Source organism: Vulpes vulpes, chromosome X (assembly GCF_048418805.1).
Source record: "Vulpes vulpes isolate BD-2025 chromosome X, VulVul3, whole genome shotgun sequence".
NCBI classification, from domain to species: domain Eukaryota; kingdom Metazoa; phylum Chordata; class Mammalia; order Carnivora; family Canidae; genus Vulpes; species Vulpes vulpes.
This window is the reverse complement of record NC_132796.1, coordinates 120,249,580-120,273,517: the sequence shown is the minus strand read 5'-3', so window position 1 is coordinate 120,273,517 and position 23,938 is coordinate 120,249,580. Positions and strand designations below refer to the sequence as shown.

Here is a 23,938-nt window from a genome sequence, read left to right as displayed (position 1 = left end):
CCCAAGCAAGGCCGGCCTGGGTGTCGGGGGGCGAGGGCAGGGGGCGCGGGAGGCCTGCAATGGTGCTTCGGGTCGAGCCAGGGGGCCTGGCACCTGTCGGAACCGCCGGGCATAGCGCACCTCCAGGCGGCCGGCAATGGGCACATCGTAGGGTGGGAGTCCCAGGCGCACCAACCCCTCTAGCTCTCTTCTCCTAGCCTCCCCTCACCTCCTTCCTGCTCCCTATTGCCCTTAGCTCCCATGGGCCCTTGTGCTCAGGGCAAATCCAGAGGGTGGCGGGCAGTTTCGCCCTTTGTCCCCGTGGCCCACTTCTAGGCCCACTTCTAGGTGATGCTGCGCTCCGGGCTTTTGGGTCACATGATCCAGTCCTACCATGCCTGCGCCCCTTTCCCGGCCCACAGTCCAGGGGCCCTCAGGCAGCCAGGGCCGAGGCCAGGTCCCAGCAGCTTGGGGTCCTCACCTCCAGTGACCTGTTTGTCCCCCCCCTTAGCTCCTACTCAGGCCCTTGTCACCTCCTGACACCTCTGACGTCTTCACCCCGGAGTCTCAGGACACCTGCTTGTTCTTGTTTTGTCCAAGTATCGATTGGGCCTCTGGTTTGTGGCCGCCCCTGGGCCCGGCGTGCAAGGTGCCTGCCCTCGAGGAGGAGGCCCCGTAATGGAGGGGGTGAGCTTGCTCGGACGATAGGCATGACCTGCGTGGGGACAGCGCGCCGGCTGCTCCGGGAGCCCTGCGCAGGAGCCGCTCGGTTGGGAGACGGCCAGACCCTCGGCCGGTCGCGGGCTTGGGGCTGCAGCTCCGCCGGCTGCACGCGGGTGCCACTTGGCCTCCGGCCAGCAGGCGGCGCCATGGCCACATCTAAAACCATCCATCAGGCCTCCTCGGACGTCACCACCTGGGCAGCCGCTCAAAACCATTCCTCTCCCCCACTGCCACCCTCCCCACCCCACCCGCACCCCTGGAATCGGGCCCTGGGGGAGAAGTCCTGCCCTTCCCATCCGGGAGCCGGGAGATAAGGGGACCCCCAGGGCAGGCGGGGGGGGGGTGCCCTGTATCCCTCCCAGGGGGCAGTCTGTGAGAGGCAATCTTTGGGTCGCCCAGGTGCCTAGGCTGCAGGTGTCGCGGTCTGGGAGAGAGACTGGCCCCTAAGGCCGGAGCTGGGGGTGGGCCATGGAGAGGGAGCTGGGGGCCGCTCTGTGAGACCGTTGCAGGCTCGGGGACGGGCAGGTGCTCAGGCCTGGCAGGGTAAGGGCTGGACCTTAGTCTGGGAGCGGTGGCCAGCCGCTGGCGGGTGGCAGGAGCTGAGCTGGGGCAGCTGGAGAGGGTGGGTGCTGCTTGGGAGCGGGGCCCAGTGCGCTCGCGTCCTCCCAGCTGTCAGGGACCAGTCCGGCAATGGGAGGACCCTGTAGTCCTGGTTCTGGCCCACACAGGGGGGGTCCCCGCGAACCTGTGGGTGGCGCTGGGGCCGGGGACACCGGCTGGGTGGGGCGGGGATGCTGGTCGGGTGGGGGTGGGGAGCGAAGGAGGTGCAGCCCGGTGGCCTAGGCGTCGGACCATTTACCAAGAGGGGTTGGATGGGGTGGGCTTGGGGGAGAGACAGGGTGGGTGGTGGGCACGGCCAGTTTCCCTGCAGGGCCCGAAAATAGAGCCAAGGGGACTGTTTCTCGTCCTCCTCTGCAAATGCGGATGCAGCTTTACATCGGGCCACCCGCCGCCTCCGTGTGTCACTCGAAGCCCCGTCACCATCTCCACCTGACACCTGCAGAAAGGGCAGCGCAGAGAGGCCGAGGGCCGGAGCCAAGGCCACGCAGCCGCGTGCTTGACGCCCCCGACTGCCTGCGTGCGAGTGACGAGGCTCCCTGGGAGCATGAGGGTGCCTGGGGACTTGCGGAGAACGCGGGGGGCTCTCCACCCTTCCCTGCGCGGGTGCAGGCCGTCAGCGCGAGGAAGAACGGGGAGCCGGGGCCTCGGTTCCGTTTCATGACATTCGCTGGCCAGTGGGGACCTGGAGGTCGTTCCACGGAGCCAGAGGCCGAGCGTGGGACCCGAGCCCTAGAGAGACCCCGCGGAGCTCGGCGTGGCAGCGCTGGAGGCAGGGACGCGGGTCGGGTCCACGTGGGGGCCCGAGGCGGGACATGGGCAGTGGAGGGGCCTGGAAAGATGGGGATCACTCGTGGGTGACATGGGGGGGTGAAGGAGTCCACCCCGGGAGAGAAGCAGCTCCCTCGGGAGGCGGAGGGGAGCACGCAGGACCGCCAGCCACTGGTGGCCACAGGCCAGCCACGTCCTCTGCCCATTCCTGGCTTAGCCCGGGCAGCCGTGCCTCCGTCCCCGTGGCCGCAGGTGGGCAACACACGAAGCGCGAAGTGTTTGGGAAAGAACAAATAACCCGCTTTGGTGGATTGAGGACACTTGTGCCCAGTGGCTAGCGACTGGCCTGGAAAGTGAACTTTCTCAAGTGGGCGCTGGGGAGCCGTTGCACAGCTGCCTGTAGGCAGGGCAGTGACGGGATTAGATTTTTGCCTTAAGAGAGGTTTTCGATATTTTTCAACCCCACCTGGCCTTTTGCGATGAATATTAAAAACCTCATCTCCGGGGGAGGGGGTCCCTGGGTGGCTCAGCAGTTTGGCACCTGCCTTCGGCCCAGGGCGCCATCCTGGAGACCCGGGATGGAGTCCCGCGTTGGGCTCCCTGCGTGGAGCCTGCTCCTGCCTGTGTCTCTGCCTCTCTCTCTCTCTCTCTCTCTCTCTATGTCTATCATAAATAAATAAATAAATCTTAAAAAAAAATCTCCAGAGCCTGTCTCCAGGCCCCACGGAGATTTCAAAAAAAAAGAAAGAGAGAGAGAGAGAGAGAGAATCCCAAGCAGGTTACACCCTCAGCACAGAGGCCGAGGTGAGGCTCGATCCCACGACCTGGACACCATGACCCAAGCCGAAATCAAGAGTTGGGCGCCCAACCGGCAGAGCCACCCGGATGCCCCGAGGCCCCACGGAGATGTCCCTGAGTAGAAGCCTGATGGCTCTTTCTTATTCCTCCAACTACTGCTTTGTGTATTTTTTTTTCTGCTTTGTGTATTTTTAAGTTAGTAAGTGCGGGTGCTACATATTTCAGGTAAGTTGATCATTTCATCAAAACGGAGTGACACAGGGATCCCTGGGTGGCTCAGGGTTTGGCACTTGCCTTCGGCCCAGAGCGTGATCCTGGAGGCCGGGGATCGAGTCCCATGTCGGGCTCCCTGCATGGAGCCTGCTTCTCCCTCTGCCTGGGTCTCTGTCTCTGTCTCTGTCTCTCTCTCTCTCTCATGAATAAATAAATAAAACCTTAAAAAAAAAAACGGAGTGACACGCGCATTGACACTACAATGCTTTTGCCTCATGGTCCACTTGGCCTGACAGTGACATAACAACTGTCACTTTCTTTTGGTTAATATCTGTCCGGTATAGGATCTTTGATCCTTTCCCTTTCAAAGTTAGAATTTGTTTTATTTTATGGAGATATAATCCACATATTGTAAAATTCACCCTTGGAAATGTACAGTTTGTTGGTTTTTAGCATATTTACAAAGGTGTGCAAACCATCACCACGATCCAATTCCAGAACCTTTTCATCACCTCCCAAAAAAACCCTGTAGCCATTAGTGGTCACTCGGCATTCCCCCCAGCACCCCCACGCCCCCCACTAGTCTACATTCTGCCTCTGTGGATTGGCCTGTTCTGATGTTTCACATAAATGCAATCATACAATACGTCACCCTTCGTGCCCGGCTTCTCATGTCCAGCGTAACGTCTCTGAGGTCGTCCGCCCCGGAGCGTGGAACAGTACTTCCCGACCTCTTCCTAGCTGAACGATGTTCCACGGTATGCGGGGACCACGTTTTGCTCATCCGTGCACCCACTGATGGGCCTTCGGGGTGCCTCCACCTTCTGGCTGTTGTGGATAATGCTGCTGTGATCGTTTGATGCAGGTTTTTCTTTCTCTTTTACACTCAAGTTTTTCTATGGACATAGATTTCCGGTTATGCTACGTCATGGAATTCACCCGTGAAGACTTCTGGGCTTGGATTTTCTTTGTGGGACCATTAAGTGATTAATTGGTTGATGAAATCCCAGGATAGTTAACACGCAGTGTTCTGTTAGTTTTAAGTATACAATCTAGAGATCCAACATCTCAACATCTCCGCATTGCACACACCACCCAGTGGCCGTGGGGACAAGTGCACTTCTTTTTTTAATGTTTTTTTTAAGTTTTTATTTATTTATGATAGTCACACAGAGAGATGCAGAGACACAGGCAGAGGGAGAAGCAGGCTCCATGCACCGGGAGCCCGACTTGGGATTCGATCCCGGGTCTCCAGGATCGCACCCTGGGCCAAAGGCAGGCGCCAAACCCCTGCGCCACCCAGGGATCCCACAAGTGCACTTCTTAACCCCGTTACCTATCTTCCCCATGCCCCTCCCCTCTGGTGACCGTCAGCTTGTCCTCAGATGTAACTACAGGTCTGTTTCTCGGTTTGTCTGTCTTTATTTTGCTTGGTTTTTGTTTTGTTCTCTTGTGGTTGGGTTTCTTAAAGTCCACAGATGAGTGAAATCATATAGTATTTGTCTTTTTCTGACACACGGCCCTTAGCATTATACTCTCTGCTCCATTCGCGTTTTTGCAAATGGCAGGATCTCTTTCTCTGGGAGTCCTATTCCACTGTGTGTATACCACGTCTTCTTTATCCATCCATATGGATGGACACCTGGGCTGTTCCCATAATTTGGATATTGTAGATAATGCTGCTTGAAACATAGGGGTGCCCATATCCCTTTGAAGTAGTGTTTTTGTATTTTGGGGGTAAGTATCCAGTGGAGCGATCACTGGATTGTACGGTTGCTCTATTTTTAACGTTTTTTTAAAAAAAGATTTTATTTATTTATTCATGAGAGACACACAGAGAGAGAGGCACAGACACAGGCAGAGGGAGAAGCAGGCCCCACGCAGGGATCCCGACGTGAGACCGATCCCGGGACTCCAGGATCACGCCCTGGGCCAGAGGCAGGTGCTAAACCGCTGAGCCACCCAGGGATCCCCTATTTTTAACTTTTTAAAAATTTTTATTTATTTATTTATTTATTTATCTATTTATTTATTTATTTTTAACTTTTTGAGGAACCTCCATACTGTTTTTCAGAGTGGCTGCACCAGTTTGCACTCCCACCAACAGTGCAAGAGGGTTCCTTTTTTTCCTCATCCTCGCCAACACTCATTTCTTGCATTGTTGATTTTAGCCATTCTGACAAGTGTGAGGTGATATCTCAGTGTAGTTTTGATTTGCATTTATCTGATGATCAGTGATGTTGAGCATCTTTTTACGTATCTGTTGGCTGTCTGGATGGCTTCTTTGGAGAGATGTCCATTTCTTCTGCTATGGAACATTGGAAATTACTAATTCAATTTATTTGCTTATTATAAGTCTGTTCAGATTTTCTCTTTCTTTGTTTTTTTTATTAAAATTTTTTATTGGAGTTCAATTTGCCAACATATAGCATAACACCCAGTGCTCATCCCACCGATGCCCCCCTCAGTGCCCATCACCCAGTCGCCCCAACCCCCTGGCCACCTCCCCTTCCACCACCCCTTGTTCATTTCCCAGAGTTAGGTGTCTCTCATGTTTTGTCACCCTCACTGATATTTTCACTCCTTTCCCTTTATTTTCTTTCACTAATTTTTATATTCCCCAAATGAATGAGACCATATAATGTTTGTCCTTTTCCGATTGACTTATTTCACTCAGCATAATACCCTCCAGTTCCATCCATGTCGAAGCAAACGGTAGGTATTTGTCGTTTCTAATGGCTGAGGAATATTCCATTGTATACACAGACCACAGCTTCTTTATCCATCATCTTTCGATGGACACCGAGGCTCCTTCCACAGTTTGGCTATTGTGGCCATTGCTGCTAGAAACATCGGGATGCAGGTGTCCCAGCGTTTCACTGCATCTGCATCTTTGGGGTAAGTCCCCAGCAGTGCAATTGCTGGGTCGTAGGGCAGCTCTATTTTTAACTCTTTGAGGAACCTCCACACAGTTTTCCAGAGTGGCTGCACCAGGTCACATTCCCACCAACAGTGCAAGAGGGTTCCCCCTTCTCCACATCCTCTCCAACATTTGTGGTTTCCTGCCTTGTTAATGTTCCCCATTCTCACTGGGGTGAGGTGGGATCTCACTGTGGTTTTGATTTGTATTTCCCTGATGGCCAGTGATGCGGAGCATTTTCTCATGTGCGTGTTGGCCATGTCCGTGTCTTCCTCTGTGAGATTTCTCTTCCTGTCTTTTGCCCACTTCATGATTGGATTGTTTGTTTCTTTGCTGTTGAGTTTAATAAGTTCTTTAGAGATCTTGGAAACTAGCCCTTTATCTGATAGGTCATTTGCAAATATCTTCTCCCATCTGTAGGTTGTCTTTGAGTTTTTTTTTCTCTTTCTTTGGAAGTCAATTTTGGTTATTTGTGTCTAAGAATTTGTCCAGTTCATCTGAAGTGTCTAATTTGTTGCCATAAAGTTGTTCAAAACATTGCGTTAGAATCTTTCAAATTTGTGTTTTATCAGTGGTAATGTCCGACCTTTCCATTCTTGATCTAGGTAACCATTTTCCTTGATCAGTCTAGTTAAGGTTGGTTTAGTTGATCTTTCCCAAGAGCAAACTCTTGTTTTCATTAGTTTTCTTCTGTTTTCTATTTCAGTCATTTCTACACTGATCTTATGTTGGCTTGCTTTGGATTTAGTTTGCTTTTCTTTTTCTAGGTTGTTAAGGTAGATCACTACTAGGCTGTTGACTTGAGACCTTTCTTATTTGCTGGTTGAGGCATTTAAAGCTACAAATTTCCTTCTAAGTACTGCTTTAGCTGCATCCCATAATTTTGATGTGTTGAATTTTCATTTTCATTCTGTTCAAAGTATTTTATAATTTCCCTCGTAATTTTTTTTAAGATTTTATTTATTTATTCATGAGAGACATACAGAGAGAGAGAGAGAGAGAGAGAGAGGCAGAGACACAGGCAGAGGGAGAAGCAGGCTCCATGCAGGAAGCCTGACGTGGGACTCGATCCCGGGTCTCCAGGATCATGCCCTGAGCCGAAGGCAGGCACTAAAACCACTGAGCCACCCAAGGATCCCTCCCTCGTAATTTTTTCTTTGGCTTGAAGGTTACTTAAAAGTGTTCTGTTCAATGTCCAAATATTTTTGAATTTTCTAGATGTCTTTCTGGTTTTGATTTCTGATTTAATTCTTTTGTGTTTACTTTATATAAAATATAAATATAATATAAAATATAAAACATATTTTGAGTTATTTCATTTTTTAAAGTTTTTTTTTAAAAGATTTTATTTATTTATTCATGAGAATACACAGAAAGGAGAGAGAGAAGCAGAGACCCAGGCAGAGGGAGAAGCAGGCTCCATGAGGGGAGCCCGAAGTGGGACTCGATCCGGGGTCTCCAGGATCACACTCTGGGCTGCAGACAGTGCTAAACCACTGAGCCACCGGGGCTGCCCTATTTTGAGTTATTTCAATCCTTTTACATGTACTGAAACTTGTTTTATAGTCTAAGTTATAATCCTAGTCCTAGAGAATGTTCCACACATATTTGAAGAGTACTCTGCATTTGTTGAGTGGAGTGTCCCATAGATTTTAGTTAGGTCAGCCTTGTGGATAGTGTTGTTCAAGATTTCTGCATCTTGCTGATGTTCTTTCTAGTTTTACCAATTATTGGAAAGTCGGGTATTGAAATCTCCAACTGTCATAGTTGAATTGTCTCTTTCTCCTTTTGTCTGTGACCTGAGATGAAGGTAGATGCTTAACTGACTGAGCCACCCAGGTGCTCCTTTTTTAAAAAAGTTTTTAAAGGATTTATTTTAGAGGGACAGAGTGGGCATGAGCAGCGGGAGGGGCAGAGGCAGAGGGAGAGAGAGAATCTTGAAGCAGACTCCCCATTGAATGTGGAGCCCGATGTAGGGCTTGAACCCATGACCCTGAGATCATGACCTGAGCTGAGATCAAGAGTTGGATGCTTAACCAACTGAGTCACCCAGGTGCCCGTCCATTTAGTTATTAAAAAAAAAAAACCTCTATAGCCTTATCAAGAATATCTTTTTGTTGATTCATTGTCATTATGCTTTCATTTAACTATTTAAAGGATAGTTTTCTTTAGTACTTTGAACATATTTGTAATAACTGCTTTGAAGCTTTTATCTGCTAATTCCAACATCTAGGAGCATGCAGAGGTAGTTTCTTTTGTTGATTGTTTTCCTGAATGTGGGTCACACTTTGCCATTTCTTTGTATGTCTGTAAATTTTTTTGTTGAAAATCAAAAACTTTGGAAGATATTTTCCAGCAACACTGAATTCTGATATTCCAGTTCTCTCTAGAGGTTTTTTTTTTTTTTTTTTGCTATGCGTGTGTGTGTGTGTTTTGTCACTTGTTTGCTTCTTTGTTGTGTAACTTTTCTGGACTAAATCTGTGTAGCCTGTCCCCTTCAATGTGCAGTCACAAGTGTCTGTTTGTTTGTTTGTATTTATTTATTTATTTATTTATTTATTTATTTATTTATTTGAGAAAGCACATGAGAGTGGGCATGAGGAGGGGGAGGGGCATAGGGAGAGGGAGAAGGAGAGGGAGAGAAGTAGACTCCTGGCTGAGTGCACAGTCAAGGTGGGGCTCGATCTCATGATCACAACCTGAGCCAAAATAAAGTCAGAGGCTTAACTGATTGAGCTACCCAGGTGCCTCTCCTTTCTAAGTAGGCTCAACGCCTAGTGTAGAGCCGAATATGGGGCTTGAACTCACTACCCTGAAATCAAGACCTAAGCTGAGTTCAAGAGTCAGATGGTTAACCAACTGAGCCACCTAGGTGACCTTCTGCTTTTTAAATATATTCTAGTTTAAATTTTCAAGCCTGGTTTTGTAGGGGCTGCCCCTGTATCTGCCTAGCTTAGTGGCTGGCCATTGATTGGATGGAAACTGCTAATAACATCTTCACCTAGTCAGACTTGTGTATACTGCTGATGGATCTGTGCATGGGTAGGGGACCTCTTTCAGTGTTCAGGGTATTTGCAGGTCTGTCTAATGTTTTCTTTTCCCTGGGTTCTTTTGAGTCTCTTTTTTAAAAAATTTATTTTATTTTATTTATTCATGATAGAGAGAGAGAGAGAGAGAGAGAGAGAGACAGGCAGAGGCAGAAGCAGGCTCCATGCAGGGAGCCCGATGCGGGACTCAATCCCAGGACTCCAGGATCGTGCCCTGGGCCAAAGGCAGGCGCCAAACCGCTGAGCCACCCAGGGATCCCCCCCTTGAGTCTCTTTTATATGCGTGTGTAGCCTCAAGATAGTCCAGGAGAACATGGAAAGTTTGAGACCTCTTCATTCTCTGGCTAGCCGAGAATATGCTTGCCCCAAGCACATTCACAATATCAGTCTAAAAGAGCTGTGTTGTTGGCTGTTTTGCCTTTGAGAAGTCACTTCCACTGAGAATGCCCTGGATGCAGGTATTATCCACCACTCCGAATTGAGTTAGCTTTCCTCAAACCTAGGCAGAGAAGCTGCTGGTCTTCATCAGCTGCCTTGCCCTGGCCCATGCCAAAACAAGCTGGGAGGGATGGGATCAAAGCTAGATCAGAATGCCACAGAGTCGCAAAGTTTATTTTATTTATTTATTTTAAAGATTTTGTTTATTTATTCATAGAGACACACACAGAGAGAGAGAGAGAGAGGGGCAGAGACACAGGCAGAGGGAGAAGCAGGCTCCCTATAGGAAGCCTGACATGGGACTAGATCCCGGGTCCCCAGGATCACACCCCAGGCTGCAGACGGCGCTAAACCACTATGCCAGTCCCAAAGTTTAGCTTCTTGGTTTATTATATACCTTCAGTTGATTTCCAGGTCACCAAGGTTGTTTTTGTCAATTTTGTCCAACTTTATAGTTTAAAAAAAATTTTTTTTATTAAGTAAACTCTATTCCAAATGTGAGGCTTGAACTCATGACTCCAAGGTCAAGAGTTGCATGCTCTACTAACTGAAGTTAGCCAGGTTGTTTGTTTGGGGGGGAGGAGGGAGATTATTTTTTATATATTCACTTGGCCATAGCTAGAAGTCCGGCCTTTTTAATCTTTTTTTTTTTTTTTTGATCCTATTATTTAGATGTGTCTCTTAGAAATGGCTTATAGCTGGATCTAAAATAATCCTGTCTTGGGACACCTGGGTGGCTCAGCAGTTGAGCATCTGCCTTGGGGTCAGGGCGTGATGAGCCGCCCCCCCCCCCCCCGTCTCTCTTTCTGTGTCTCTCATGAATAAAAAATAAATTAAAATAAATAAATAAATAAATAAATAAATAAATAAATAAATAAATAAAATCTTTAAAAAAATAAAATACTCCTGTCTTTTTTTTTCCTGTCTTTTTTTAAAAAATATTTTATTTATTTATTCATGAGAGACAGAGAGAGAGAGAGAGAGAGAGAGGCAGAGACACAGGCAGCGGGAGAAACAGGCTCCCCGCAGGGAGCCCTATGTGGGACCGGGTCTCAGGACTCCAGGGTCACGCCCTGGGCTGTAGGCAGGCGCTAAACCGCTAAGCCACCCAGATGTCCTTAATCCTGTCTTTAGCTAGAGAGTTTAGTCTATTTATTTTGCTTAAGTGATGTTTGGATTAATTTCTAAAATCTTACTTTATACCTTCTACTTATTCCAGTGTTTGTTTCTTTATTTTCGTCCTTGACTTCTTTAGGATTGAGATTTTCCCTCAATGTTTGAGACTTTTCCTCTACTAGTTTAAAAGTAATACACTCTATATAATCTTCACTCTAGAAAATCTAGCATTTAGCGTATTTATCTTAACAAAGCTTAATATTATTCAATGCTGATATGGCCATGAGGGAGTAACAGGGTCCAGAATTTACCCTCCCACCACGCAAAACTGGAAACCTTGGCAAAATATATGAATCAACTGTTCTTAGAAGGGAGACAACAGTCACTGAAGACCCTGTGGTACCTGAGAGAAAGGAAATAAGTTGTCAGCCTCACCATCCAGACTTTCTGACTCAAGTAGAAGAAACATAAAATGTAACCTACAATAATAAAAAAAAAATCAGCCAATCAAATCAGACTCGAGTGACTTCCAGCTTCTGGTCGGGCATGGAAGGAGCTTGGGAGTCACCACTGCACGCCCTCAACAAGTAAAAAGCTGAACACACTGAAAAGTCAACAGCTCTCCTTAGATCCACGAGAGAAGTGAGATCCACAGGGCGAACCACTGTTCCAAACACTGGCAGGCAGATACAGGGAGAGTCATAGCCTAACAGAGCAGACACCTGGGAGAGAACAGTGCCGGGGGGAGGAAAACCTGAACTTTAACTGATGAATTGCTTGAGGTTCAGTGTCGACACGTCTGAAAGTTAAAAAAAAAAAATCTGGGGAGGGGAGGGGCCCAATCTTAGGGAGGTTCCCACACTTTTATACATTTTCTCTCCAGGGGCCCTAACGGTTGGCGCAGTGAAGATGCGAGAGAGGTCTCCTGCTTCTGGCAGTGGGTGGGGGAAAGTAGAGATTTTGAAATACACCATTCTGTTCTTAATAAGGCCTGCCTTCGGGACAAACTCTTGCATCAGATCCTGAGCTACTGGGGCTGTATCAGGGTCTAACAGAGGGCAAATACCCAACTACAGCCCCCCCTTCATCATCCTAGCCCACCTTACAGGCCCATATTGAAAGGATGTCCCCGCACAGAGGATTTGTGCTTGCTCCTGCCAGGCACTCTGGGGGCAATACTCCTTCTGGACCACTTCAGTTAAAACTTTTAAAAAATGTATTTTCAGGGCAGCCCGGGTGGCTCAGCATTTAGCGCCACCTTCAGCCCAGGGCCTTATCCTGGAGACCAGGGATCGAGTTCCATGTCAGGCTCCCTGCATGAGGCCTGCTTCTCCCTCTGCCTGTGTCTCTGCCTCTCTCTCTCTCTCTCTCTGTGTCTCTCATGAATAAATAAATAAAATCTTTAAAAAAATGTGTTTTCAAAACTTCGCTATTTTTATTGGGCTGTTCCATTCCAAGTGAAATCCGTGTGCAAGCTAAGCAAATGGAGCTTCCAGACAAATCCCGGAGCTGTGCCCCCCTTCAGATCACTCATTGTCCCTTAGTCCCTCCAAGAAAAAAAGCTGTGGAGTGTAGTCCTCTATGCCTAGATTCTTTCAGTTAAAAATTAAGCTTGTAGGGCAGCCCCGGTGGCTCAGCGGTTTAGCGCCGCCTTTGGCCTAGGGTGTGATCCTGGAGACCCGGGATTGAGTCCCACGTTGGGTTCCCTGCGTGGAGCCTGTTTTTGTCTCTGTGTCTCTCATGAATAAATAAATGAAAATCTTTAAAAAAAATTCAGCTTGTGGCTATAAATTCTTGAGGGCCCAATTTCCCCTTTTTTTTCACACTTCTACCCATTTCCAAGGGCAAAATAAGTAAATATCCTCACCTCTTTTGGCGGGGTATTTTTTTTCTAGGTCACCAATTGTTTTCATTTTCCGCTGCTGCTGTTGTCAAATCACCATAAACCCAGGGGTTTATTTTATTTTTCTTAAACCCAGGGGTTTAAAACAGCACAAATGTGTTCTCTTCCAGTTCTGGAGATCAGCAACCCAACATAGATTTCACTGAGCTAAGCTCAAGGTATCAGTCGAGCTGATTTGTTGTTTTGCCTTCTGCAGCTTCTAGAAGCCACTTGCATTTCTTGGCTTGCAGCCCCTTTGTCCACTTTCAAAGCCAGTAATGTAGCCTCTTCCCATCTCTCTCCGGCTCTGATCCTTGTTTCCATTGCCATGTCTCCTCCCCTCACTCTCCTGAATCCCTCTTTCCCTTATAAAGATGCATATGATGGTGTTCGGGCCCACCCAGATAATCCAGGACAGTCGCCCCATCTCAAGATCCTTGACTTCAGCACATCTGCAGTGTCCTTTTTGCTACTTAAGGTAACGTATTCACAGTGGCCTGGAATTAGGATGTGGCCGTCTTTGGGGGGGGGCCAGTAATCTGTCAGCCATGCCTGTTGAGAGCATTGCCCTTCAAGGGTACTGGCTTTTTTTAAATTTTATTTTAGCGTGAGAGTGAGCGAGTGAGGAGAGGGGCAGAGGGAGAGAGAAAATCTCCAGCAGACTCCCCATCCAGCACAGAGCCTGATGTGGGGCTTGATCTCCTGACATGAGATCGTGACCTGAGCTGAAACCACGAGTCAGACGCCCAACCGACTGAGCCACCCAGGCGCCCCAAGAGTACTGGCTTTATGCGGGGCCCCAGGCATCATCTCCTGGCTCCCATGGGAGGTGTCTGGGTAGCTATAGGAAGAGGGTGTCCAAGGAAGAGGGGTGGCCTGGGCTCCTGCTTCCTGGGCATGTGCGCCCCCTGCACTTGTCCGCACCCACCTTCCAGCTTCACTTCCACCTCTTGCCACATCTCTGTGGTTGGGAGTCATGGTTTTAAAGATTTATTTCTTTGAGAGAGAGAGAGAGAGAGAGAGAGCAGGCACAAGTGAGGAGAGGGGCAGAGGGAGAGAGATAATCTCCAGCAGCCTGAGCACTGAGCCCGACATGGGGCTCGATCTCCTGACCCTGAGATCACGACCAGAGCCGAAACCAAGCGTCAGTTAACCGACTGTGCCCCCTGGGCGCCCTGGGCATCGAGGCTTGAGAAGGACCACCTGAGCTTCAGGGGTGTCGTCCGGCGCTGAGCCCAGGAAGCCAGCGAGGAGCAAGCCTCCTTTGTCCCTTGAGGTGGCCCAGCGGACGCTGCAGGTTCTCCCTGCCTCCGTCCCGGGATCTGCAGTCCAAGGAGCAAATTCCACGCGGTGCCAGCCAGAGGGACATGAGCTTGGCCACGCAGGTGTGCCCCCATTCCTCCCTGGCTCCCGTCCTCCGGTGGCTCCCATCCCCTCACACTGAGGCTCGGCTCCCACTCCGCGCTGAGCCTTGGGGCTCGGCTGCCAAACCCTGAGGTCACTGCTGGTGGGTCCCCGCTCCCCTGCTCCCTGCACAGAACCAGACACTCAGCCTCACTGGGGTCGGCTTAGAGTCCTCCCTGCCCCTCCAGGAAGCCGGCTCCGAGTGGCGAGCATCTTTGGCTCATGCGGCCTCCCTGTCTCGAGCAGCGTGTGGCCCAGGGTGGGGGCTCCGTGGCTCAGGAGCCGATGGGCGGCTCTGCTGGAGGCTGGGCCTACAGGCTGCGTGGGTGCCCGACGGCAGGTCACGGCTGAGGGTGGGTGCTCAAGTCCCCCCGCCCCCCGCAGTCCAGCACGGGGCTCCAGCATCCCCGCTCCGGGCCCCCCCCCCTTCCCCCAAACCCTCCAGGGTGCTCAGGAAGCAGTTCCCTCTGTTCAGTATCTTACATAAACCGTTTATTCAGGAACAATTAAAGAAAGCAACCGTGGTGTGGATTCCCAAGGGTGAGATGGCCCCGCAGGCAGCAGGGACTGCCGGTCCCGGGCCGGGTGTGGAAACAGGCCGGCGTGCGTGTGTGAGCACTGGCACATGCACACACACATGCATGCGCGCCGCCCGCGAGGGGTGTGCGCTGCAATGAATGACTCTGTATATGCAGCTTGGCCCCTTCCCCGCCCCCCCAGGCCAACCGTGGCTGTGTGGGACCCGCAGCGGCAAAATCCAGGCCTTCTTCCTCTTCCCCGCCCCCAGCTCTTGCTCCGAGACCCCCATCTCCCGCGGCAGCAGTTTGGCCACCCTCAGTCACAAAGAGCCCCAGTGATCCCGTTAAGACATCTGGGGGAAGAGGAAAAAAAGGCATCTTTTCAAACGTCAAGTGGATAAACAGGGCGCCAGATGTGTGGCCAGGAACCCGCGCAGCAGCCCCCAGGCCCGCACCCTCCCCTGAGGTGCGCCCAGCAAGGAGCCACCCAGAGAGGGGCGGTCCACGTGGACCCTGCGCTGCTGGGGGGGGCACCCCACCCCCGGGGCCGCATCCCCTGGGAGGCCCTCGCCCCAAGAGGCCTGAGGCCTTGGCAGAGAAGCAGGGAGGGGACTAACTGGTGGGGAAGCCTCCCCAGGAGCAGCCATCTGGGGACAGGGATGGGACTGGGGGCAGGTCTCTGCAGCAAACGAGGGAGCCAGAGCAAGCACACACCCTTCTGAAAGGAGAAGCCACAGGGAGGCTCGAGGCCCGGGAACGGGCAGCCATCTGGATGGTCCCTTGGAACGGGAATCCCCCCACCCTCACCCCCCCTAAAGAGAAAAGTAACAGTCGCAGAAGAGGCAGGTTCTGGAGCGTGGTTCCGCCCGAAAGCGGCGCGGGTCAGGCTGGCGGCCCTGGGCCCGGCTTATAGGCACATTTAATAGGATTCCCGTGGATGTTAAAAGTGGGTAGGACAGGTGTCTCCCCGCGGCCACTCTGGAGGGGCTCCTGGCTCCGGCCTCTTCCCAACAGCCCTCCCATGAGGTATTGCGCACCCCCCCACCCCCTGCTTATGGCTGAGACCCCCTCCCTCCTCACCCCCCACCGCCCCGCTCATGGGTGGGCGAGGGCACCCATGCGGGGGTGGGACGGGGCCCTATGTGGGGTCCAGCTCGAAGACACCGTCGCTGGTGGGGGTGGTGAAGAAGGAGGGCGGGTCGGAGGCAGCGGACTCCTGCCCCCCGCTGCTGCGCTCCCGGGCGCGCCTCTCCTCCAGCCGCAGACTGCGCTCGAAGTCCAGGAGCTGCCCCATGAAGTTGAAGTTGGGGGAGATGTTAGACTTCTTCCGCTTGACCAGGTCGTAGGCATCGTTGAGTGACAGGTGGCGCTTCTGCATGAGGTAGGCCACGGTGACGGTGACAGAGCGGCTGACGCCTGCCAGGCAGTGCACGAGCACCCCGCAGTTCTGGGATAAGGCCTCGTCTGGGGGGGCGGGGGGCAGAGCGGGAGGCAGCGTGACGCGCGGGCCCTGCCCCTGCGCTGCTGCGAGCCAGGTGGCCCCGGGGGCCCCGTCCTGCCTGAGGGGTCCTAGGGCTGTCGCGGGTGGCCGGTCCAGTCTGGGGCTCTGGGGACGGTGGTGAAGCCCAGGAGGGGCCCTCGGGGGGCGGGGGGGGGGAGGCAGGGAGAGGAGGGCAGGGCCGACTTACCAATGAAGGCGATGGCCTCAGGAAAGAACTGGGACAAGTTCTGGCTCCAGTGGTCTGAGATGGGGATCTGCTTGTAGTGGAAGTCGCCGTTCTTCTCGAAGAGGTTGGGCAGGTTGGGGGTCACGTTGAGGATGTAGCGGATGCCCAGCTTAGCCAAGCTCTCCACGTTGGCTGAATCCCGGGCGCTGCCCAGGTAGAGGTTGGGCAGGATCTGGACGGGGAAGGATGGCAGCAGCCCCGCGGGGGGCGGGGTGGCACCCTCGGAATCCAGGCCACAGCTCAGCGAGTCGCGGTCAGGCTCGGATTCGGCATCAGAGCAGTCGGAGCCCAGGCACAGGCCGCCCAGCCCCACCACCGGGCTGGGCACCGGGGCTGTGCTTGTGCCGCCGCGGCCGCTGAGGCTGGTCTCACACAGGTGGGGGCATTCGGCCTGGAATCTGCTGAAGCCACCTGGCACGGGAGGGGGAGCGTCCTGTCCGACTGGCCACCTGGGCAGCCAAGTGCCCCTGGCGGGGCATCGGGAACCCACCCCAGGCAACTGCAACACCCAAGGGGGCTTGCAGATGTTCCCAGAGGGAACTCGAGGGTCGGCAGCCCGGTCTATACTGGTGTCCCCCGGGGGGCGCATTGTGGGCAGCCCGACCACCCTCGCTCAGGCTGGTGGCTCTTCCTCTGGACCCCGAGCGCCCGCTTTGCTGCTGGGGTGCAAGCTTCTGGGCTCACGCAGAGCCACCCAGAGAGCATCCTACAGCACCAGGGCCAAGCCGAGGCAGCCACGAGGGCTCCTCGGGGTAGATATACCGCCAGCCTTGGGGAGGACAGCCACCGTCAGTTCCAAAGGGGGAAAGGTTCAGATGGGAGTTCTCTTCCTGGGGGCCACCTCCCATCCAGCTCAACCAGGAGCACCCCGAGAGGTGGGAGCCTGGGAGAGAGCGCAACATTCCACCCGGGCCAGGGGTGGCGCGTGGAGACCCAGCACTTGCTGTTTCTGTATCCCTGTGTCTTCAGGACAGAGCAAGGGGACACTCCGGTGACCCCCCTGCCCTTGATGGGGAGGTGGCGAGCTGGCGCTGTCGGTTCATGGGAACACTGTCCCTGCCCTGTACCTCTGGGTGTGTATTTGGCTCATTAAGGGGCCAAGGGGCCTGTCTCAGCCTATCCCCCTCCCTGCTCAGCCCTGTGGTGACTATGGTGGGATAGGTCTCTGTCCGGCCTTCACTGCTTCTCTCTCTCTCTCTCTCTCTTTCCCCTTCCCTGTTCTGCAGCCTTCGCAGAGTGGGACTTGGCCTCCTGTGGCCCCTGTCTCCTTTGCCCTCAGCCGAGCAGCTCTAGGAAGTGGTGACACCAACCGCCCCCCCCCCAGGGTGGCAGGGAATTGGGCGCTCGCACTTGGTCCTCCACTGCTTAGCATCCCTGAGCCAGGGCAGCTCAGGTAGATTCTCCCCACTTTCCAGACTCACAGACCGGGGCTCCCCCCAAGGGTGAAGGACTTGCCCAAGGTCCTGCTCACGGGAGGGGGTCTCACGTCCACTTTAGACAAACACGGCTGGGCTGGCCCAAGGCGAAAGGAACCCAGAGGAACCCGGAATCCCCTCTGAAGGCGCCCGGCCCTGCGCCCCCCACCGCGCCCCCCACCGCGCCAGCGCCCGCACCTACCCTGCAGGTAGTACGCCAGGTAGCCTTCCTCCCGCAGCTTCTGGAGCAGGGTGCCCAGCACCGAGTCGGCCTCCCACTCCTCGGCCTCGGCCTCCCCGCGCCGGGGCCGGCCGCCGCCCTGGTCGTACAGAAGCACCGGGGCGGGCGGGGGCGGCTGCAGCGGCGGCCCGGGCAGTAGCGCGCGGACCGACAGGCTCCCCCGCCGCAGGCGGCGCAGCAGCAGCGCGGGCAGGGCCACGCTCAGGGCCCCGCCGATGCGCGCCGACTCGTACAGCTCGCGGCTCCGGCAGTCGAGGAGCAGCAGCCGCGGCCGCGGGGGCGACAGCTCCCGACGCAGCCACAGGCACGAGCGGCCCAGCCCCTCCATGGGCTCGCGGCTCCGGGCACGTCGGACCCCTGGCGCTGCGGAGACAGGGCGGGCGCCGCGTGAGCCCGCAGCCTGCGGGCGGGTGCCTGGGGCCCCGCAGGGACAGCCCTGCACCGCCCGTCCCCCCTCGCGCCCGGCCCGCGGCGACGACGCGCACAGGGGCGCCCCGGCTCCCCGAGGGGTGCGCCGCATGCAGCCCCCGGGCGCCCGGCGCGGGAAGGGCAGGGCGAGAGGTCCCGCAGCCGAGGGAGCCCGGGCGCCCCTCCCTCGCGCCCGGCCTGCCTGCGATCGCTCCCCAAGTTCGAGAGTTGCCGCCGGGGGTGGGGGGGGGGCGGCCTCAGCCTTCTCGGAGCGCCCGGCCCCGCTGGGCCCCGCGAGGACAAAACGGCGGGACAGAGACCTGGAGCGTGAGCCGGCGGCGGGCGGCCGCGCGCGGAGGTCGGAGCCCAGGCCAGCGCGCCACGCGGGGCGCCGTCCCCCGGTGGGGGCTCCCGGGACACGCGGCGGCGGAGCAGGCGCGCACGTGGAAGCCGCGGCCCGCGCCGCTCTCGAGCCGGCGGCTTCCTGGCAGCGGGGCCCAGCTTCCACCTTGGAAGCCGCTGCCTTTGGACGTGGAGTTGCCGTTCGGAGGGGCGGGGCGCTGGGGGCGGGCTCAGGGGGGCCAGCGAGCCAACGGGTGCCAGCGAAGCAGTCGGGTGGGCCCCCAAGTGGCGCGCTGAGCCGGGGCTTCCACCCAAGCGGGACGGCGGGGCAGAGGCCAAGGGCAGGTCAGGGGCCCAGCAGGGGAGCGGCCTCCGGTCTTCGGTCTTCGCCGCACCAGTGGGCTGGAGGCAGGGGGAGGGGCTCGGGGAGGGATCGGAGCCCAGGGCCCGGCCCAGAAGCTGCCTCCAGCCCCACTCACCCGCTGGCCCTGACTGTCATCTCCTCCCACTGCACCTCGCGGCCCCATCTATACAATGGGCTCATCACAGCCACCACCTTGGGCTGCCGCGGGCTGCCACTGAGATCACGGTCGGGAGGAGGAAGCAAGGGCAGAAAGCCACTGCTGTCTTCTGGCCCTGAACTCTGCCCAAGGGCAGATGACAGCTTCTGGGGACCCCCGAGGGCCTCCCTCGCACAGGAGTGAGTGACCCCAGGCACCCAGGAGCTCTGAGCACCCAGCCCTAAACTTGGGTGCTCTGCTCTTGCCACGTTACTGTCCCGGGACTCATCCCTGGCATCTCCCTCTGCCTCCTCCCTGGTCGAGAGCCAGCGACTTTGTACTCAGCGCATCTCTTACACCTGCACGCTCCCGTCTGCTCCCTGCGCGAGCTGAGGGCTTGCACTGGCCAACTCTTGGCCAGGTGGCTGTCACGGCTTCCAAAGCCCCCTGTCCCTGCCTTCGGGGAGGCCTGTCCGCCTCAACCACCCCCCCACCCCGCTCTGCCCTGCCCCAGGCCATTTGTTCATTAAACACCAGCGGCTTCCATACCTTCCATGGACACAGGATGACACGCAGGGCAGGACGCACAGGGGCCCTGCTTGCACCGCACTCCCAGTTTAGCCGGATAGGTGCGTAATAAACAGGGAGACAGAACAACATAATGCTGGGTGCGATAAGTGTCCCTTCCCTGCTTAAAGCCCATCGAGAGCAAACGGCCGGGTTGAAGGAAAATGCAGAGCAGATAAGATAAAGCTCATACAAATTAATCAAAAGGGTAAGACTCTGATAAATGGGCAAGGAACCAGAAAAGACCGCATGAGGGAAGAGATGCAACTGAGTGCACCTGGGCACAGGACGTCTGGGGGAAGGTTCCAGCTCAGGTATGGAAGGCAGGCAGGCACATTTCAGAGACGAGGCAACACTCCCCACCTGTCACATTGGTAAAATGTTCTCCCAATGAGTACACTCAGTGCTGCCAACGATGCTGCAGAGTCAGCCTGCTGCTCTACTGCTGCTGGAGGATGCTCTATCTGTGTGGCCCTTCTGGGTATTCATTTGGTCATAGGCGTCCAGAGCTACGAAGACACCTACACCCTCCGGCCACTTCTGGGAATCGACCGCAGGGAACCAAGTAAAGGCGGGCACACAGGACGGGCACCACCAGATGGGAAACTAAGCCGCGGAGGACGCAAAACCGCGGGCAGGCCAACGTTTAGGATAACCAGGTTCAGGGCCGCGGATGAAGACTCCTCTCCTGAGCCACGGAAATAAGAAGAGAAAACCGGAGAAGTAACACTAGGGAGAGGGCAGGTTACGGGGAGCCAGGGCCTCCAAGGGGCCTCCAGGGTCCCCCTCCTCTTGCGCTGCCAGCCCAGGGCTCCTGTGGGGCTGAGGCCCACGGCCTGGCCTCTGGGAGGAGTCCCCGCTGTGTCCCCCTGCCCCCAGCCCAGACCTCCCTCCTCCGCAGCCTAGTCAGATTCCGCTCCTTTTGCAGCGGCCCCTCCTCCTCCCCCAGGTGCCCTCCTCCAGGCAGCCTTCCTGTCCTCTCCTTCCTCTCGCTCTGGGCCTCAGTTCCCTGAAGCCGCAAAGCCTAAGAGCTGCAGTTTGGGGGTTCCTGAGGTGCCCAGGCATGCTTTCTGGAGAGGGGTCCCTGTAAGGCTGGGGGGGAGAGCCTGGCTGGGAAGATGGTGGAGGCGAGGTGGGGTGGGGTGGGGGGTAACTTTCGCACCCCTGAAGGGAGACCAAGCTTGGCTCCAAGAAACTCCCCCCGAGTGGGCTGTGCCGAGCCTGCGGCTCCCAACGCCCGAGGAGGGGCTCCCCTGCACCCTGCTCCCGCCGCTGGCAAGCCCACCAACCGGGAGGGAACGCCCCCGGGGGGGGGGGCGCGGTATCCAATCTCGCAAGTGAGTAGTCGGTGCCCGGCGCCAGCAGCGCCCGCTGCGCCAGCAGCAGGACAAACTGGAACCTGTTGCCACCTCCGCAGTGCAGGGCTGCGCGCAGCCAAGCCCCCCACCCCCTGACCCCCGCCGGCCGCCCGCACCCGCACCCCTGTGGCGCCCGCCCCGCCGCGCCCCGCGCCGGCTCCCGGAGCCCGCAGGCCGCGCGCTCGCCGCAGGGTGGGCGCCGAGCCGGCCCCTCCAGCCCACCCCCGCCGGGCGCCCCCCCAGCCTCCACCCCGCCCGGCGGGCGCCCCTGGGGGGCCGCAGACCCCGCGCGCCGCGTGCGCCCTCCGGTGCCCCGGAGCCCCGGGGAGCGGCGCCCCCTCCCCCGCCACCCCTCACCCCGAAACGCCCGGTTCCCGCCGGGCCGAGCGGCGGGCAGGGTTTCGGCTGTGGCGGCCCAGTCACATGGCCGGGGGCACAAGTCCCAGCGCCAGCGTCCCTGGCAGATCCGGCGCCTCGTCCACAGATCCACTTTCCGCCGCGGATGCTTTCTGCTTTTCCCGGTCGGTCTCCTCGCAGGACTGGGAGTTCCTCCAAGGCGGAGCGGCCCCAGGCTGCCCCAGCCCCCCGCGCAGGGCCTGGCCGGCGCTCCCAGAAGAAATGCTCGCTAACAAAGAAGTCATGAATGAATGAAACCAATTGTTGCATGAGGGAGCCCCGGCGGGTGCTGCTTCTCCCGGAGGCTCACGCGCAGTTTCCCACCCCACAGACCCCCACGCACACGCACACACAGCCCGCCGCTCACCGCGCATGCAGGCGCGCACACACTGCAGCAGACTCCGGTCCTCGCCCAACCCACCTACTACGTGCGTGCCCGGCCACCCGCGGCGTGTGTTTGGCCGCAGCTGGGCCACCTCGCCCTGCCTCCCCTCCCCCACCCGCACCCCACAGCTAAGTACGGTACCTTGCACCCCAAGTGCCTTCTCTATCTCTTAGGGAAGAGGCCAAGCCAGTCGCTGGGGAGACTCAGGATCGCTTTAGCTTGGCACCCAGGGGGCCTCAGGACGCGAGCTGCTGGCGCCAAAGGCGAGCCAGAGGCACCTGGCAGGGATGCCACCAAATGCTGCAGCCTCTAGAGCCCGAGTGCCAGGTGTCAGGGGGTGGCGGTGGGAGGGACTCGGGCATGTGCTGGGTGGGGGGGGTGCTGGGGGCTATTTGCCACTGGGTTGGGGCAGGGTGCCAGAGAGGGTAAATCCAGCAGGTGTGCATACGTGTTGGGGCGTAGAGTGTGCACGCTGGGGAGGCAGGAGGTGTGCGCCTGGGGAATGGGCCTGGCTGCGGGCGGCGGGGAGTGTCGGCTGCTGGGGCATGAGTTAGTTTTGGGTCTTCACTCGGGGGTAGGTGGATCGCAGTGTCTCTGGGCTGGGAACGTGGGTGGGGTGTCTGTAATGAGCATATGGGTTGTTGGAGATGGTGGTGGCACGGCGAGGGGAGCTATGTTAGTGCAGCTATGGCAGGGATGTATCGCGTGTGTGTGTGCGCGCGCACGCGCCTGGGTGTGTACTGAGGCATGGCAGGGTCTGGGATGGGTGCTCGCCTGAGTTGGGGGCAGTGCCGGGCGGTGGGTCAGGGGCTGCTGCTGCGTTCGCTGCAGGACTAGGTCCCCGGTGCGCGGTTTGTGCGCGCGCGTGCAAGTGGCAGGGGATGTGCGTGGCGGAGGACAGGGAGGTGCACGGACGGGATGCGGGGGGTGTGAGGGGGCAGGATCGAGTGGGGCTCGCAGGGGCGCGTGCGTCGGCCCCGTGGGGTGCGCGCAGGCAAGACTTTGGGGTGCAGGGTGGAGGCGCTCACGTCGGAGGGGGCGGCCGGGCGGGGTGGGGGTGGGGTGGGTGGGCGCCGGGGAGCCGCGTGCTCCGCTCACCTCCGCTCACCTCCGCTCACCCCGGATCCGCTCGGCTTCCTGCGCCGGCTCCGCGCGTCGCGGCCGGGAAGTTTCCGAAGCCCGGGCGGCGGGAAGCGCCACCGCCGCTGCCACCGAGCGCCACCGGAGCCTCAGGCGGCGGCCTCGCCTGGAGCCGAGGGGCCGCCGCCGCCGCCGCTGCGGAGGGAAACTCCAAAGCCCGCCTCCGCCGCCGCCTCCTCCCCTCCCGTCGCCGTCTTCTCCGCCCCCTGCCCAGGAGGGGCGATGTCGCCGGCGGCGCGCGGGGAGGGAGCGCGGAGCGAGCGCGGAGGGAGCGCGGCCTGCACCTTCCCCGCCCCCGGCCGCCCTCCTCCCGCCTGCGAGACTGGCCGCCCCGCCCGCCCCGGCCCCCTGCGGGATGCTCGCGCGGCCCCGGCCCGAGCCTCGGGCGCAGGAGTGGGGGGACACCTGACCCGGCGGGACCTGGGCTGGGGGAGGGTGGCACCCAAGAGTCCACGCTGGAGGGAAGCCAAGGGGCCCGTGGAGGGCCGGGCACAGCTTGGCCCCCAGGGCCACCGCCTACTGCCACACAGGGTCCATCTGACAGTGCTGCCCGCCCCCCCCGCCCCAGTCCCAGGTCCGTCTGCACTGGCTTCTCCCATTCTCCTGTATCAGATTCTGGCTAATAATAATAGCGTTTGAGCCTCAGTGCCTGGAAGGGGTGGAGCCAGGGCGTTGGGGGAGGGCCCGAGAGGGGGCACTGTCGCGGCCCACTTCGCTGTCTTCCGCAGCCGAGGCCCCGAGCATCCCCACCAAGGACCTCATTTTGTGCCCACACCAGTCCGGGAGTCAGAGGGGACTGCCCCCCCCCCCCCCCGCCGGGGAGAGCTAGGGACACTGAGGCAGTGGCTTCCTGGGGTCATGCACCATGTAGTGGCGGCACCAGAGTGGGTTCGGAAGGAAGCCCCCCTCCAGTGTCAACAGCAGGACGCACTGGGTTCTGGGCCTCACTCACTGCGGGGGGGTGGGGTGGGGGGGAGGAGGCAGGGAGGGGGCGCAGGGGGCTCCCAGGTCAGTGGTAGCTGACTTGGCCCC

The 23,938-nt window shown here is 57.2% G+C and overlaps 1 protein-coding gene across 7 annotated transcripts; it reads right to left on the bottom strand.

The window, feature by feature from the left end:
• Positions 1 to 14,379: 14,379 nt before the first annotated feature.
• DUSP9 (dual specificity phosphatase 9) lies at positions 14,380 to 23,180 on the bottom strand. 7 transcript variants are annotated; one of them, XM_072744940.1, is made up of 6 exons: positions 22,865 to 23,179; positions 21,908 to 22,044; positions 21,343 to 21,610; positions 17,772 to 18,173; positions 16,116 to 16,565; positions 14,380 to 15,891 (listed from the first exon to the last, which is right to left on the bottom strand). In XM_072744940.1, the coding sequence occupies exons 4-6, from the start codon at positions 18,136 to 18,138 to the stop codon at positions 15,566 to 15,568; spliced, it is 1,143 nt and encodes a 380-aa protein (XP_072601041.1). In that variant the 5' UTR covers positions 18,139 to 18,173; positions 21,343 to 21,610; positions 21,908 to 22,044; positions 22,865 to 23,179; the 3' UTR covers positions 14,380 to 15,565. The 7 variants fall into 7 exon arrangements, with proteins under 7 accessions (XP_072601041.1, XP_072601040.1, XP_072601042.1 ...); XM_072744939.1 differs by having other exon boundaries at positions 22,875 to 23,179; XM_072744941.1 differs by lacking the exon at positions 21,343 to 21,610 and having other exon boundaries at positions 22,875 to 23,180.
• Positions 23,181 to 23,938: the final 758 nt, after the last annotated feature.